The 15084-nt window shown below is 37.8% G+C and overlaps 1 protein-coding gene across 1 annotated transcript in view; it reads right to left on the bottom strand.

The window, feature by feature from the left end:
• Window positions 1–10043: 10043 nt before the first annotated feature.
• The window catches only part of kdm2ab (lysine (K)-specific demethylase 2Ab), a 29229-nt gene continuing 24188 nt past the window's right edge, over window positions 10044–15084 (bottom strand). The window contains exons 22-23 of the mRNA XM_062044141.1: window positions 13075–13290; window positions 10044–11031 (exon numbers count right to left, since the gene is read on the bottom strand). Of these exons, the coding sequence (XP_061900125.1) occupies window positions 10850–11031; window positions 13075–13290 (398 nt within the window). The 3' untranslated portion in view covers window positions 10044–10849. The remainder of the gene's footprint in view (window positions 11032–13074; window positions 13291–15084) is intronic.

Raw genomic sequence — 15084 nt, forward strand, 5'->3', positions numbered from 1 at the left:
TCCTTTTTGCCAACTAGAATTTCTTATTAGAGGTTTACAAACTAATAATTTAGTAGTTCCATAATTAATTATTTGTTTCCATCTTTTCCCAATTACTCCAGTTAGTTGATAAAATGAAAAGCTTGAGCAAGCATCACCATACATAGCTCTAAATTCATCATACTTCATAATTTTACCATTCTCATTGATATCATTGACAAAAATGATTCCTCTTTCAAACATATTTTTCCAAAAGAAAGGCTTTCTATCTATTACAATATTAGAGTTCATCCATATTAACTGCTGCAAAATATCGTCTCTTTTTTCTGGCACATAAAATTGAAAACACCACTATGAGTGGATTGTTTCCTTTATGAACCCCGCCATGTTTCCCAGCAGACTCTCTGGGAGGGGATCACTTGTAAAAAAGGATACAATTTCTTTTGATACAGTACATGTTTTTTGTCCAACAGGACATTTGTGTACCACTCAATGTTTAAATACATCTTTGGAACAATTGATGCTTTTAAAGACAGACACATAGCTTCAAGGTTGAGAAGTTGCAGGCCCCCATATTCATACTCTTTGTACAAAACCTTTCTTTTAATCTTTTCTGGTTTGCCGTTCCAGACAAAATCGAAGACCCTCCGCTCATAAATCTTAAAAAAGTTTTGTGATGGAGCTGGTAATGACAAAAACAAATAAATAAATTGAGGAATAATTAACGAGTTGGCAATAGACATTTTACCATACAAGGTTAGGGATTTCCCTTTCCATAATTGCATAATTTTGTCCAGCTTTCTTAGTCGATTATCATAATTTACTGAGCCTAGATCTTCCAGATTTTCTGGGACAACAACACCAAGTATGTTAACTGGTCCATCTGTCCACAAAACAGGCACCTTGCATTCCATTCGAAAGGACGTTCCCTTTAGATTTCCGATCCTTAACATTTTACATTTATCATAATTAAGCTTAAGGCCAGATTGCTGTGAAAATATGTCCAAAAGATTAAGAAGGTTCCGCAAACAATGAGGAAAAATCTTATCTTTGTGAATCAGCCTTTTCTGACATGAACTTCATCAAGAACAAACACAGAACACGCCTCACTGATGCACATCTGCAAGACTCACTCAGAGTTGCAGTGTCAAGTTACACACCAGAGTACAACACACTAGTTAACAGCATGCAATGCCAGGCTTCCCACTAACTGACAAAGAAACAGATAACAGATTTGGTGTCCAGTTCAAAGTGTGACATGATTTAAAAATTTGAGAGTTTACTTTTGTATTTTACATGAGTTATTATTTGTACGAACATGGTGCAAAGTAATTCATGATTTGTTAAAAAATGTTAGTGGCTAGCTAGTTAAAATGGGATATTGTGATTTCACAAGACTGTCTTAGAAGTGATCATTTGAAAATGTTCAATTTGAAAAATGTGCACTTAGAGAAAATATAAAAATAAAGTGTTGCATATTGATATTTATCTGTTTCTATATATATTTATTGTGAGAAATCATTAAGATGATCAGTGTTTCCACAAAGATAAATATCATTAATTATTAATAATAACAGAGTTAAAGGTAAATTGAGCAAATTGGCTACTTCTGGCAATTTATTTAAGTGTGTATCTAACTGGTAGCCCTTCGCATTAATCAGTACCCAAGAAGTAGCCCTTGGTTTCAAAAAGGTTGGTGACCCCTGCTCTATGTTGTGAAGTAATAACATAGAGGCTAACGCCATGACTTTCATTGTGTTTCAGTGTATCTTGAAGGATCATGCAAGTCATTGTTTCTTGTTGATGCTGTAAACAAAATGTCACCATGTTTGTTGTTGTACTGAACACAGATTGAAAATGAACCCACTGAAATAATAATAATAACAATGATTCATTTCTAAGTCTTTGTTAGCCGTTGGTGAAGTTTTGTGCTGGTGCGCTATGTTCGCTCGCATCCTGTGCATCTCCTGGGAGCTAAGCCCCCCAGTCCTTAAAAACTAGTGACGCCCCTCGTATCAAGCAATCCGCTCCGTGTGCCACACCCAGCTGGGTGTCATCTGGGCCAGCTGCCTGGAAACACCTTCACTTTATATGAGATCCCCCAGAAAATCACATCTAACATAGAGTTCTTTACTCAGATGTGAAAATAGTGAGGCTGCTGTGGGAAATAGAAATCGAGTCAGAGACTTCTTCCACCTCATTGCCTGACAAAGCTTGTAGCTGTGGGGCTCATTTGCTCATTGTGTCCTAGAATAATGACCACAACAACAACAACAAACATGGCGGGGAAGTGGGATTGAAGAAATGAACTAGGGTTGACCTGGCTAACATAATTCTTCATAATGTCCGGTGGAGCCAACATTTGAGCACACCAGCTCTAAGGATGGTGTGGAGAATGCATATATTTTTAAGAGTTCTTTCTTTATTCATAGTCATGTTTAAAGCAGCTAATATTCCCATGTGTACACTTTGTTCTTGTATCTTATGTCCGCAAGTAAACTCTGTGTTTTACCTTGAAGCGTTGGAATGTGGGAGTTGGGAGTACTCCCTTCTTATTTTATCAGTATTAGAACAATGAGGCTGTATTCCTTTCTGGGCAGGGTGGGGGCTGTTTTCGTATTCAATAAGTTGTCTCTTTCCGTTTGATTTTCAGACCGCTTCTCGATGCCGCTATTAACGGACTGTAGGACTGCTCTCCTAAAGCTTTAGTAAAACTTGATAATATTCCTATTCTGTCTTGATGGTCCTTCTTACTCAACATATATGTCATCTGAAAGAACTTGGGATTGACCAGTGACTTTAATTCCCAGAGAGGAAGACTGGTCAGACACAACAATTGTCAACAGGGGTGTCCAAACTTTTGTTAAAGTACCAATGATGATGCGCCCGGGAATCTTTTTTGGTGATTTAACCCCCAATTCCAACCCTTGATGAGTGCCAACCAGGGAGGTAATGGCTCCCATTTTTATGGTCTTTGGTATGACTCGGCCGGGGTTTGAACTCACAACTTACCCATCTCAGGGCGGACACTCTAACCCAGGCGTGTCCAAAGTGTGGCCCGGGGCCCATTTGCGGCCCACAGCTCATGTTTTACCGGCCCGCGGCACATCATTTTAAAAATACTAAAACTTTTTTTTTTTTAAACATTAAAATGTGGAATAAAAGAGCAAATAGGTGAAATGCAACGAGAAAAAAAGTTGCATTGTTGACTCTAAAAACACACATTTTTAAAAATAATTTTCTCCAAAAAATAATGAGTCAAAATCAATGTTGCTATGAATTATTGACTGATTTAAGGACAAAAAGGACACAAATACAACAAACAAAAAAAACACGAAAAATATGAAAATTATTTTAAAGAATACATACAAATTATATACTAATACTAATTATACTAATTATTATATTGATTGTTATTATAAATATACTAAACTAATTACACTATATGTTATCTGAAGCTGATATAGAGATTTAAGTGTTGAATGTAAAAAAAAAAAAATTACAAAAAAAAGCATGACCATTTTATGAGTGGGGCACTTTTGAATCCCCAAAAATTTTAGTGGAATTAAAAAACACCTGTCTTTGCTAAAAATAATAATAATAATAAATGCATTTAAATTTTGCTATGAATTATTGACCTATTTAGGGATCAAATTACTTCACATCAAATATTCCACTTTGAAAATCTTTTTGGGAAAAATATTGTATATTTTGTATTTTTGCCCCCAAAAATTGGGTGACTTATTTTTAACCTTTTTTAAGACTGAAACCCTTCTGGGTCCCTAGGACCTAACTTGGGCCCCTAGGACTTAACTTGAGCGAGCCCCAAAGGTTAAAAAAAAAAAGTGTATATTTAATTGGTTTTGAAAAATGAAGAAATTATCAAAAAGGCCCCCGCGTGCTTTGATTTTTCAGTGTGCGGCCCTCAGTGGAAAAAGTTTGGACACCCCTGCTCTAACCACTAGGCCACTGAGTAGGTACATGTATAGTTATGGTATATATGTACATGTACATGGTGTATATATAAAGGGTTTAGGGTTAAACCTAACCCTAACCCATTCGGGCGGAAGGCGGAGTACACCCTGGACAAGTCGCCACCCCATCACAGGGCCAACACAGATAGACAACATTCACACTCACACACTAGTACAAGACGGACAGACACCGACCGACCGACCGACCGACCGACCGACCGTACTCTATTGATTCCTACACACACATGCACATGTACGCATGCATGCTTTGGAGCTCCTGCCTCAAAAGAAAATAATGTTTGCCTTGGTGCACTAAAATATGAGCCCTCCTTTAAGGCAACACTTGGCTTGCCCTTAAAAAGTTTCAATTTGGGGGCCTGCATGTGCATGAACAACAGGGCCCATAGTGCATACTTGCCAACCTTGAGACCTCCGATACCGGGAGGTAGGGGTTCGGGGGTGGGCTTGGGGCGTGGTTAAGAGGGGAATATATTTAAGCTAGAATTCACCAACTCAAGTATTTCATATAATATATATATATATATATATATATATATATATATATATATATATATATATATATATATATATATATATATATATATATATGAAATACTTGACTTTCAGTGAATTCTAGCTATATATATATATATATATATATATATATATATATATATATATATATATATATATATATATATATATATATATATATATATATATTTATTTTATTATACATATAAATAAAATAAATACTTGAATTTCAGTGTTCTGGAGGCTATCCAGTAGATGACTCTGTTTAAGAGTGTCACAACATTGCTGTTTACGGCAGACGAACTGCTTTACGGTAGACTAAACGTGCTGTTGTGTGTTGTTACCGCGCTGGGAGGACGTTAATGAAACTGCCTAAATAATAAACCCACATAAGAAACCAAGAACTCGCCCTCGATCATTCTACTGTTATGACGTCATTGGGCAGGCAAGCTGTTTATATTGTGGGAAAGCGGACGTGAGAACAGGCTGTCCCCACTCAGGTCTGCATTGAGCTGGAGGGGGCGTGGCCTCCAGCTCCGGCTGAATACCGGGAGTTTGTCGGGAGAAAGTTTCTGCCGGGAGGTTATCGGGAGAGGCGCTGAATACCGGGAGTCTCCCGCTAAAAACTGGAGGGTTGGCAAGTATGCCATAGTGACCAAGACAGTGGTACTTTGGTTCTTGTACGCCACACTTTTCATGCAATGATGCCATCTAGTGGCACATTTTAACATTACAGAAATTTCAGTGAAATGATGATACAAATGATGATACCCGTAAAATAACTTTGAATTAAAGTTGAGCAGCACAATCCAGCAGCACAATCCAGCATTAATCTTTTTCTACACCACTCTTGTTATACAATTCTGCCATCTAGTGGCCATTTTTAACATCACAGAAATGATATCATACATTTAAGAAACGGCTACAAAATCATTTCTTTTTATAAATTACTATTTTACAGCACACTTCAACATGAATTAAAAAGGACCGAGATGATTTATGTGGTATTTGAAGCCAAAACTAGGATGTTTGACCTCAGATGAATTTATAAAATAATCTATAGCTCAAAAACGTTGATCTCATTTCAGAAAAGGTCATCACATTTAGTGTTAATTTCACTGGTTAATAATGATGATGATGTGTACTGCTTTTGTGTCTAAGTTAGCGCTTTGTTGCATTTCTATTTGAACTGTGACTACTTTATTATTATTTACTAATAATTAATTATTGTGATGAATTGAAAATAATGTTTTTTTGTTTTTCATGCGGCCAAACATTGCGCGTGACAAACTAATCCGTCTGCCTGCATATCATAATATAAGGTTCATATATTCTTTAATTTCATTCATTCAAGGTCATAAAACAATTAATAAGATACATCAAATTGTTGGATCTGAGCCGAGGATGTCGTTGTGGCTTGTGCAGCCCTTTGAGACACTTGTGATTTGGGGCTATGTAAATAAACTTTGACTGATTGATTGAATTTGATCTAGCATTGTTTTTTTATGATGATTTTATTTTCTGATTTTAATTTAAATCATCAATCAATCAATCGTTTATTTATATAGCCCTAAATCACAAGTGTCTCAAAGGGCTGCACAAGCCACAACGACATCCTGGGTTCAGAGCCCACATCAGGGCAAGGAAAAACTCACAACGACGTCGGGACGTCGATGTGAATGACTATGAGAAACCTTGCAAAAAAAATATATTTTAAATTGTTGGATATGACTTTAAACCATAACCAAGCATGCATCACTATAGCTCTTGTCTCAAAGTAGGTGTACTGTCACCACCTGTGAGTTCGGATATTTTATATCTTTATTTTTGCAATTTTAATTTTGACAGTGCCACATAAGATATGTTTTAATTGCTGATGCGGGTTTATTGATTTTTAAATGCACCAGAAAAAAAAACGTTTTGTACACTGTTGGTGGTGATCCAATGCCCAGTAGTGCGTAAATGTGTTCCTGTATAGTATTTCTCCAGCAATGGTCATATGGAGACATCAATGATGCTATTTTGAGAGGTCATCATTGAGGTCTACCTCATTCATATATATCATTTATATTGATTAATTTATGAAAGAGAGGTTAACAAGTTAAAGGTGTTTAATGATAATACAAGCATGTCATGAAGACAAGAATATAAGTTGGTGTGATTGTGATGACTTGCATTGATTGGAATCAGACGGTAATGATGATAACCTCCACATTTTTAATGGAGAAAAAAAGTCCTCCTTTCTGTCTAATACCACATGAAAGTGCTTGCTTTTTGCCATCTTATTTGTCCAGCTTGCATACTCCTTTTTGTACTCTTTACAAGAAATACAATGGCGGCAAACTCCGTAGCTTGCTAACTTTCCGAGACTCTTATTTTGTTAGCGCAGGCAGGATGAAGCATGGCTTTTATTGTGAAGACAGGAACTGTGTAGTCGGTCTTTAGAGTTTTGACGGCAGGTACAACGCGAGAGTCTGTTGAGATAAAAAGTTTTTCTTGCCTTCCTGTCGGTCATTTTTTCTTAATAATGATCTCACAAGACCCTCGGGTGCCGTGAATGTCAATCAAGTGACCAAAGTGACGTCTTGGTGAAGATTGATTGATCGATTATTTTTAGGTCTGTTTTTTTAATGCCAGGCTGGCGATGGACTGACACACCTTCCACCATCCACCGCTAGCTCGCCATCCACGTAATGGCCACACCTGTTTGCAACTGAAGCCTCTAAAATGCTTCATTCTCCTGCCTGTACTTATTTGACTGATGCATATATACTTTTTGTGGTTTACTTGTTGGAAGAAAAATAACATTTGGCATGTCTCATTGCAGTGTTTCCATAAACTGCCAAGATACCTGTGGCGGTGGGGGCGTGGCTATGGGCGGGGCTATGGGCGTGGTCACCATGACATCGAGTAATTTGCATAATTTACTACAATGATATGATTTTCTCTAAAAAGGCTCAAAAAATGTATAGTTACTAATTAATAATAACAGTTTTGTTTTAAACGTCCATCCATCCATCCATCCATTTTACAATATAATTACAACACTTTATGTACATATTTATATACAGATTTGAACAATAAGTTATTCACTGAAATATATTTATTAATTGTGGTTCTTACAAAAAATATATCTTATAAAATATAAAAGCTAAAATGTCTCTTAAAGCTCTGCCCCTTTAATTAGTGCATACTAAATAATTTAACTTTAGCCTACTACTACAACCATATTATTTACCAGCAACATAAAGTGAAACAGAGGCAGAGGTGTCCTGCCACAGTCAGTAACAAATAAACAGAAAACAGTAGTGGTCAAATACAAATAAGGCAACAAGAGAAGTATCCTACACTTCTCTTTTGTAAAGTAAATCTGAACAGCCTATATGGGCATCTACATCAACTATATGATTTGCCTGAGAAGCTGGACAGGACAAAAAAAACTAAAACCTTTTTTTATTGTTTTTATTTGTGGCGGATGTAATTCTTTCGTGGCGGGCCGCCACAAATACATGAATGTGTGGGAAACACTGCATTGTATTTCTGGACTGTATGTGTCAAAAATGCAACAAACATATGTAGAAAAAAGCTTCATTCTCACCACAAACAAATGTGTGCATTGCTGGGTCTGAGGACACTTCACAAAATAAACAATGATTATGACTCACATGTGGAGTCCTTTAGAGTAGTACAGACCTGGGCAAATGGGGCCACATGCGGCCCGTTAAGCTTTTCAATCTGGTCCCCCGGACATTCCCAAATAATTTTTTTTAGATGTGTAAGATGTTAAGTGTAGCTGCCATTATGATGTGCACTCATGATTTCTAATGACCGTAAGTCTTGAACTATACAAAGTATTTCAATGGTTGGAATCTGCACTTTTGCATGATATATTAGTTACTATGGTCATCTAATTAGTTACTATGGTAATCTAATTAGTTACCATGGTAATCTAAGTCACAGCAGTGTGGGTGGGGAGCGTTTCCACAGCCTGAAATGTGGGTGTCAGGGACAGACGCGGAAGGAGATTTTTACAACAAATGTCTAAAGCTTGGTGATGTATCAGATTGTAGGTGTTTTGTTTTTTTTACCCTTCACGTTCATATTTCGCTGTGTTTGTTGCATTTTTGTTGCGTTTCACTTGATTGTAAAATATGTGGATGGAGAGGGGGTGTGACGTTCATATGTTGTCAATATTCAGTGTTTTATCCTTTATAGTTAATATTGTAAATCCCACATTCTTTATTTTCATGTACATTCTGGGTGTCTCATTCAGTAAAAAAATTTTTTAATTCCATTCCGCTTTTTAAGGTGGTCTGTCACAGGGCTGGGCGATATATTGAATATACTCGATATATCGCTGGTTTGTCTTTGTGCGATATAGAAAATGACTACATCGTGATATTCGAGAAAATGTTCTCATGCAGTTGCTTTTAGCTGCATGTGCGGTGCGAGTGGTAATACGAGAGAAAGAAGGTGCCAATCTGGTAACAAATGAAGGAAGAATTAATTCCCAAGAAAAATAGCAGGGGGTCCATCGTCTGGCGGTGGTTTGGCTTCAAGCGGGAAGATGTCGAACAGACAACCGTAATATGTCAAGTATGCGGCAAAAGCGTTGCTATAAAAAGTAGCATTGCTGCTAATTTGTAGCATCATTTGAAAAGTCACCCGCTAGAGAATGAAAAGTACTTGAAACGCCGCATGTCAACATCTCGGCTGGTGCCACACCCACAAAATGCCCAAACAACCATTTCCAGATCAACACCGTATGAAACAAATAGTCAACAACAGGAGATAACGTCCGCAGGAACCTACCACATAGCGAAGGACATACACTATTTGATTTCCTATTATGCAGTTCATTTTTATTTGACACTTATTGAAATATCTTGTGTGACATCATGCACAAAAGTGCACTTTATTTGTTTCAAACTATTGTAGTGGCGTTCTGTACAAAAAGTGCACTTTAATTTAGTGTTGTTTTGATATGTCATCTTAGTGACATCATGCACAAAAGTGCACTAATAGCTTGTTTTAAAATGTCTCTGACAATCTTGCACTTTCTGTTTTGAAATGACATGAATGTTTGTGCCACTGCTTAATAACTGTTTAATAAATACACTTTTAGTACATTGACTTAGTTGTGATTTCCCTCTCTGCATGAAAGTTTAAAAGTAGCATATATTAATGCAGTATGAAGAAGAATGTTTTAATGTAGACACATAGAATCATCATACTGCTGTGATTATATGCATCAAGTGTTCATTCAAGGCTAAGGCAAAATATCCACATATATACGGTGTATCGTGACATGGCCTAAAAATATCCAGATATTAATAAATTGCCATATCGCCCGGCTCTAGTCTGTCATAACGTTTTTAGCATTCAATCAGACATTATTGTGAGGTTTTGTATTAGAATAGAATTAGAATTAGAATTAGAATAGATATGCCGGCCCCGAGACCGAGTCAAAATAATTGCCCAGGCCTGGAGTGGTAGAATTAAATGTCTCTGGTGAACCAACATCCAAACCACTATAGCGATATAAACAAGAACAGATTGTGATTTTTGGTTTTATTTTTTCTTGAAAAATAACACATGTAACATAAAGTAAAAAAGCAGAACGTTTCTGAAAATAATTACAACGCTACAGGAGTCCCGTTTTTTCCAACACCTAAAAGAGGGGAAAGATTTACTGTATTTGTAGTCAGGCGGCCACAACAGTAGTCTCTAGTCAAGAGTTCATAGCAGGAACCATGTTGGGGACAAAGACTCCAGACAAACATCTCTGCTCCTCAAAAAAACAAATTATACATCTCTATATTGAAGTGTTATGGTCATGAGATCACCCGCCCACCCCCAAAAAAACATGTATCAAAAATGGTGTGTTGAGACTTTAAATGTAAAGGAAGTCTGTGTAGAAAGAGTAGCACCTCCATGCCTACTGCTCCTTGGCCCAGCACTTCATCAACACGCTGCTCCCCAAGAGCCAGGTTCATGCATATTTAAACACTTGTATAGCTCCTAAATGCAATCCATTTCAGGTTTTTGATTAAGAAAATAGGAAATTGACCCATAGCCGTTGTGCATGAAGCAAAAATGGAAGCAAAAAGTGATTTAACAAAATTAAATGTGGATGTTTAGTCCAGAACAGATCATTTAATGAATAAACTATGTTCTCCCACTCCGGACATGTGAAAAAAAAACTCCCACCTCCCCAAAAAAGTAAGACAAAAACCAAAAGGAGTCCTGAGTCTCTTTTTAGGTGCACTGTTGCCGCGGTAACAGCTCCCTTCCATCAACACTAGTTTAGTTTAGTTCTGCAGGTGCACACGAGCGTCCATACCTCACGTTAGAATCCAACTCTAGGATATCCTCTGAATGAGTTTCTCCTCCGACAGGCAGTAGAGTGTGTTGACGGACAGCTCGGAGATAAAGGACTCGCATGCTTTGCGGGAGACACCTTTACAGCCTCGCAGATCCAACAGCGATATGCAGGACAGGCGTCGGAGATACTTGAGACAGGTGTCTGATAGTTTACTGCAAGCTGACACACACACACACACACACACACACACAGTTAAAACCATCAAAACCATCACAATCTGCTAGGGGTGTAACGGTACGTGTATTTGTATTGAACCGTTTCGGTACGGGGGTTTCGGTTCGGTTCTGTGGTGCATAGGCCGTATAGGCAAATGCTAAGGGCGCCGTCCATCAGGGGGCGCCACGCCAGTGCCACAAATGTTGGGAGGAAAAAAAAAAAAAAGTTGGTACTATTATTTCTAAATACATAAAATAATCCCACGTTAATTAAAATGCAAAGTAAAGCCTATTTAATAGAAATATTATTTGTTACAACATTAGGCCCCCCCTTTCCCCCCGCACGGTGCACCCCCTCCCTTCCCGTATCATGACTCTTTTTGGACGTCACCACATAAAAAAATCAACACAAGATGTCAAAACGGCCAAAACTGTCAGGTGCCCAGGGAAGAAAAAAAGAGAAAAGAAGAGGAGGAGAAACGAGAAAAAGACAGAGGTAGCAGGTAGGTAACGTTAGCCTACATGAAATTATTTGTCTGTTACAGAATGTGATAGTAACCTGGCTTTTTAGCATTAAGCTAATGTTACATGATTCGGCAATTCCTAATCAATAAATAGCTAGTTCTGTTTTAACGTCGGGTTAATATTGTGGAGGGGGCTAAATTGTTATGGAAAATAATAATGTAACGTTAGGTAATTACAGTACTCCCTGGTGTACAGTAATTTGTAAGTCATTCTAGTTAATGCAATATTAAAAAGCACAAATAGAGAACTCTGTAGGATCCCCTTTTTTTGTAATATACCGGTAGTTGTTAAAGTCATACTGGTTTGATAACTTGTTTTGTGCAGTGCCTTATTTATATTGTATTTTTAATTTATTTTATGCAACTTGACACGTTTTATTTTGTGTTTATGTATGTAAAAAATATTGTATTTCATATATTCATTTTTTATTTTTTGTATTCATTTATTTATCAATAGTTTTTTTTATCTTGTTAACAATTCTGATTGTTAATTTGCTTTCTTTAAGTAAAAAAAAAGGTCAAAGACAAAGCTATTCGGTTTCTTGTGGGTATATACACTTCACTGCCGATGTGGGAGGGCGCCACCTAAAATCTTGCCTAGGGCGCCAGATTGGTTAGGGCCGGGCCTGGCTCCAGCGTTGAGAAGGTAGGTGTTTAGCAGGTGAGCATAAGGCAGCGTACTCTCCCCAAATGATAATAAACACCTCCCAGTCAACTACTAGTAACATCACTATGAGTCCGTTGACCTTCTAGAAACGTAAACGGCAGCTCAGCTCACTCGCAGTCCTGGCTTGAGGTGAAGGCTAATTAGCTTTTAGCGTAACGTTAGCTCATTTTGCGGTGTGTGTGTGTGTGTGTGTGTTACGGACAGCAAAGCCCTGTCTGTCTGTTATTTCACTTTACCTTTTTCTGTGTTGATTGAGCTGTGTTGAAGCAGCAAAAAAGGACATTATGTTAAATGAAGAGTTTCTGTCTCTGATAGTTGATATAATAATGTAAGTGCATCATTAAGCCTACATGAACTCCATTGTGTTCAGGGATGAATAGTCTCTCCTATTGCTATTGTACTAATTTTTCAGCTGTAGTTACATTAATCATTAGTAATGGAGCAGCCTAGTTTTGAATGGCAGGGTCCCTGCTTTCACATGTTGATAAAAATATAACATTTACATAATAAAAATCAACTACAGGCTTCCCAAATGCTGTAATAAATTAAGCATGATGAGTTGACTTGAAACTGTTTAATGTTGCACTTTTTATATGTAGAAGAAAAGTTTTGAGCAACAACATGAGGCAGTTTAATGTTGATTAACGTGGGCAGAATTATTATAGTGTTCCCAATGTTAAAAGGATAAAGCCAATGTTTACAAATTTGGTAAATAAATAACCAAAAAATTAATATTTTGTTGTTTTCTTACTGTACCGAAAATTACCTGAACCTCTAAACCGAGGTACGTACCGAACCGAAATGTTTGTGTACCGTTACACCCCTACAATCTGCAAAAGGAAACATCATGTCTCACCTCCCAAGTGGAGTTCGGTTAATGTATTCCGCGTGGAGGAGCCCACCGCCGTCAGCAGGTTGATGGAGTGGTCTGTGAGGCTGTTGCAGTGGGATATGTCCAGCCTGGTCAAGTGGGGCATGTGGCGGATCACCAGGCGCAGCGTGGAGTCGCTGATGTCCAAGCCCGCCAGTCGAAGACACTGCATGGTGCGGAACTGACTGCGGTTGTCACAACCTTGACAACACACAGTGCAGGTTGGAATGGTTACAAAAGAAACAAGTCAATCACATCTTTAAGGCACTGAACAAAAAAGGTATGTACACCTTCAATCTTAAATTAGTTGCTGTTTGCGTGGTAGGGTTGTGCGGTGTACTGGTACTAATAAAATAACGCGGTACTAAGGTTGTACGGTATATCGGTACTAGTATAGTACCGCGGTACTAACGAATCACGTCGTGACACTGCTTGTTTTACGAGCAGAGGAGCATGTTCGGCATTAGTTGGCAAGTTGTGTATAAAGTGTCAGGCATCTGAAGGAACTCTTATTCATGTACTGTGGGAATGTCAGAAAACAAGAGTTGTGGTCTGTTGTGAGAATTGCCTTGGTTGTCCATCTTAGGCCACCGTAGGTCACGTGACGTGCGTCACGAGAGTTGCTAATGTTAGCTCATGTGTGTTGAACTGGAGACGCCTAAAATGAACATGACATGGTGTCAGAGTTAAGGACGACACGCCCACAGAGGCCCAAGAATGGCAAAGTTTGGGCCCCCGTAGACGTTTGATTGGCCGCTATGGAGGCAAGGCTTTTTGGGACCTTACAAGACCTCTTGTATGCAGTTTGAAAGACAGAGAGGAGGAAAAGAAACACAATTTATCAATTGCCGCAACATCATTAAGTTAATTTCCATTTATCATTTGATCGATATATTGACTATCGGCCCTCACCTACAATTGTATTAGATTTTTTAATGCCATTTAGTCTTTTTAGTAGTAGTGACTATAATGTTAGATCCACTATGGACTGGACTCTTACTATTATGTTAGATCCACTATGGACTGGACTCTTACTATTATGTTAGATCCACTATGGACTGGACTCTCACACTATTATGTTAGATCCACTATGGACTGGACTTTCACTATTATGTTAGATCCACTATGGACTGGACTCTCTCACTATTATGTTAGATCCACTATGGACTGGACTCTCACTATTATGTTAGATCCACTATGGACTGGACTCTCTCACTATTATGTTAGATCCACTATGGACTGGACTCTCACACTATTATGTTAGATCCACTATGGACTGGACTCTCACTATTATGTCAGATCCACTATGGACTGGACTCTCACTATTATGTTAGATCCACTATGGACTGGACTCTTACTATTATGTTAGATCCACTATGGACTGGACTCTTACTATTATGTTAGATCCACTATGGACTGGACTCTCACACTATTATGTTAGATCCACTATGGACTGGACTTTCACTATTATGTTAGATCCACTGTGGACTGGACTCTATCACTATTATGTCAGATCCACTATGGACTGGACTCTCACTATTATGTTAGATCCACTATGGACTGGACTCTCACACTATTATGTTAGATCCACTATGGACTGGACTCTCACACTATTATGTTAGATCCACTATGGACTGGACTCTCACACTATTATGTTAGATCCACTATGGACTGGACTATCGGACTATCACACTATTTTGGGCTATATAAATAAACATTGATTGATTGATATAATGTAAAATAGTTGACTATTGTTATTTATGAGCACAGTATTAACTGTTTAGATAAACAGCACTGGGAGGCTATAGGCCACTTTTATTCTTTTTTGAACGTATAGTTTACCCTTTGGCAGATGGTACTGCAGTTTATATCGTGTATAAAAAATATGTTGAAGCACAGAGATTTTAAATACTTGACAGTTTGAACAGTTTTCAATTAAGTAGTGAGTACATGGGTTTATTTTTATTTATTTTTATCCCGTATTGAATAAGTACA

The sequence above is a fragment of the Entelurus aequoreus genome, linkage group LG04 (assembly GCF_033978785.1).
Source record: "Entelurus aequoreus isolate RoL-2023_Sb linkage group LG04, RoL_Eaeq_v1.1, whole genome shotgun sequence".
In the NCBI taxonomy this organism is placed as follows: Eukaryota; Metazoa; Chordata; class Actinopteri; order Syngnathiformes; family Syngnathidae; genus Entelurus; species Entelurus aequoreus.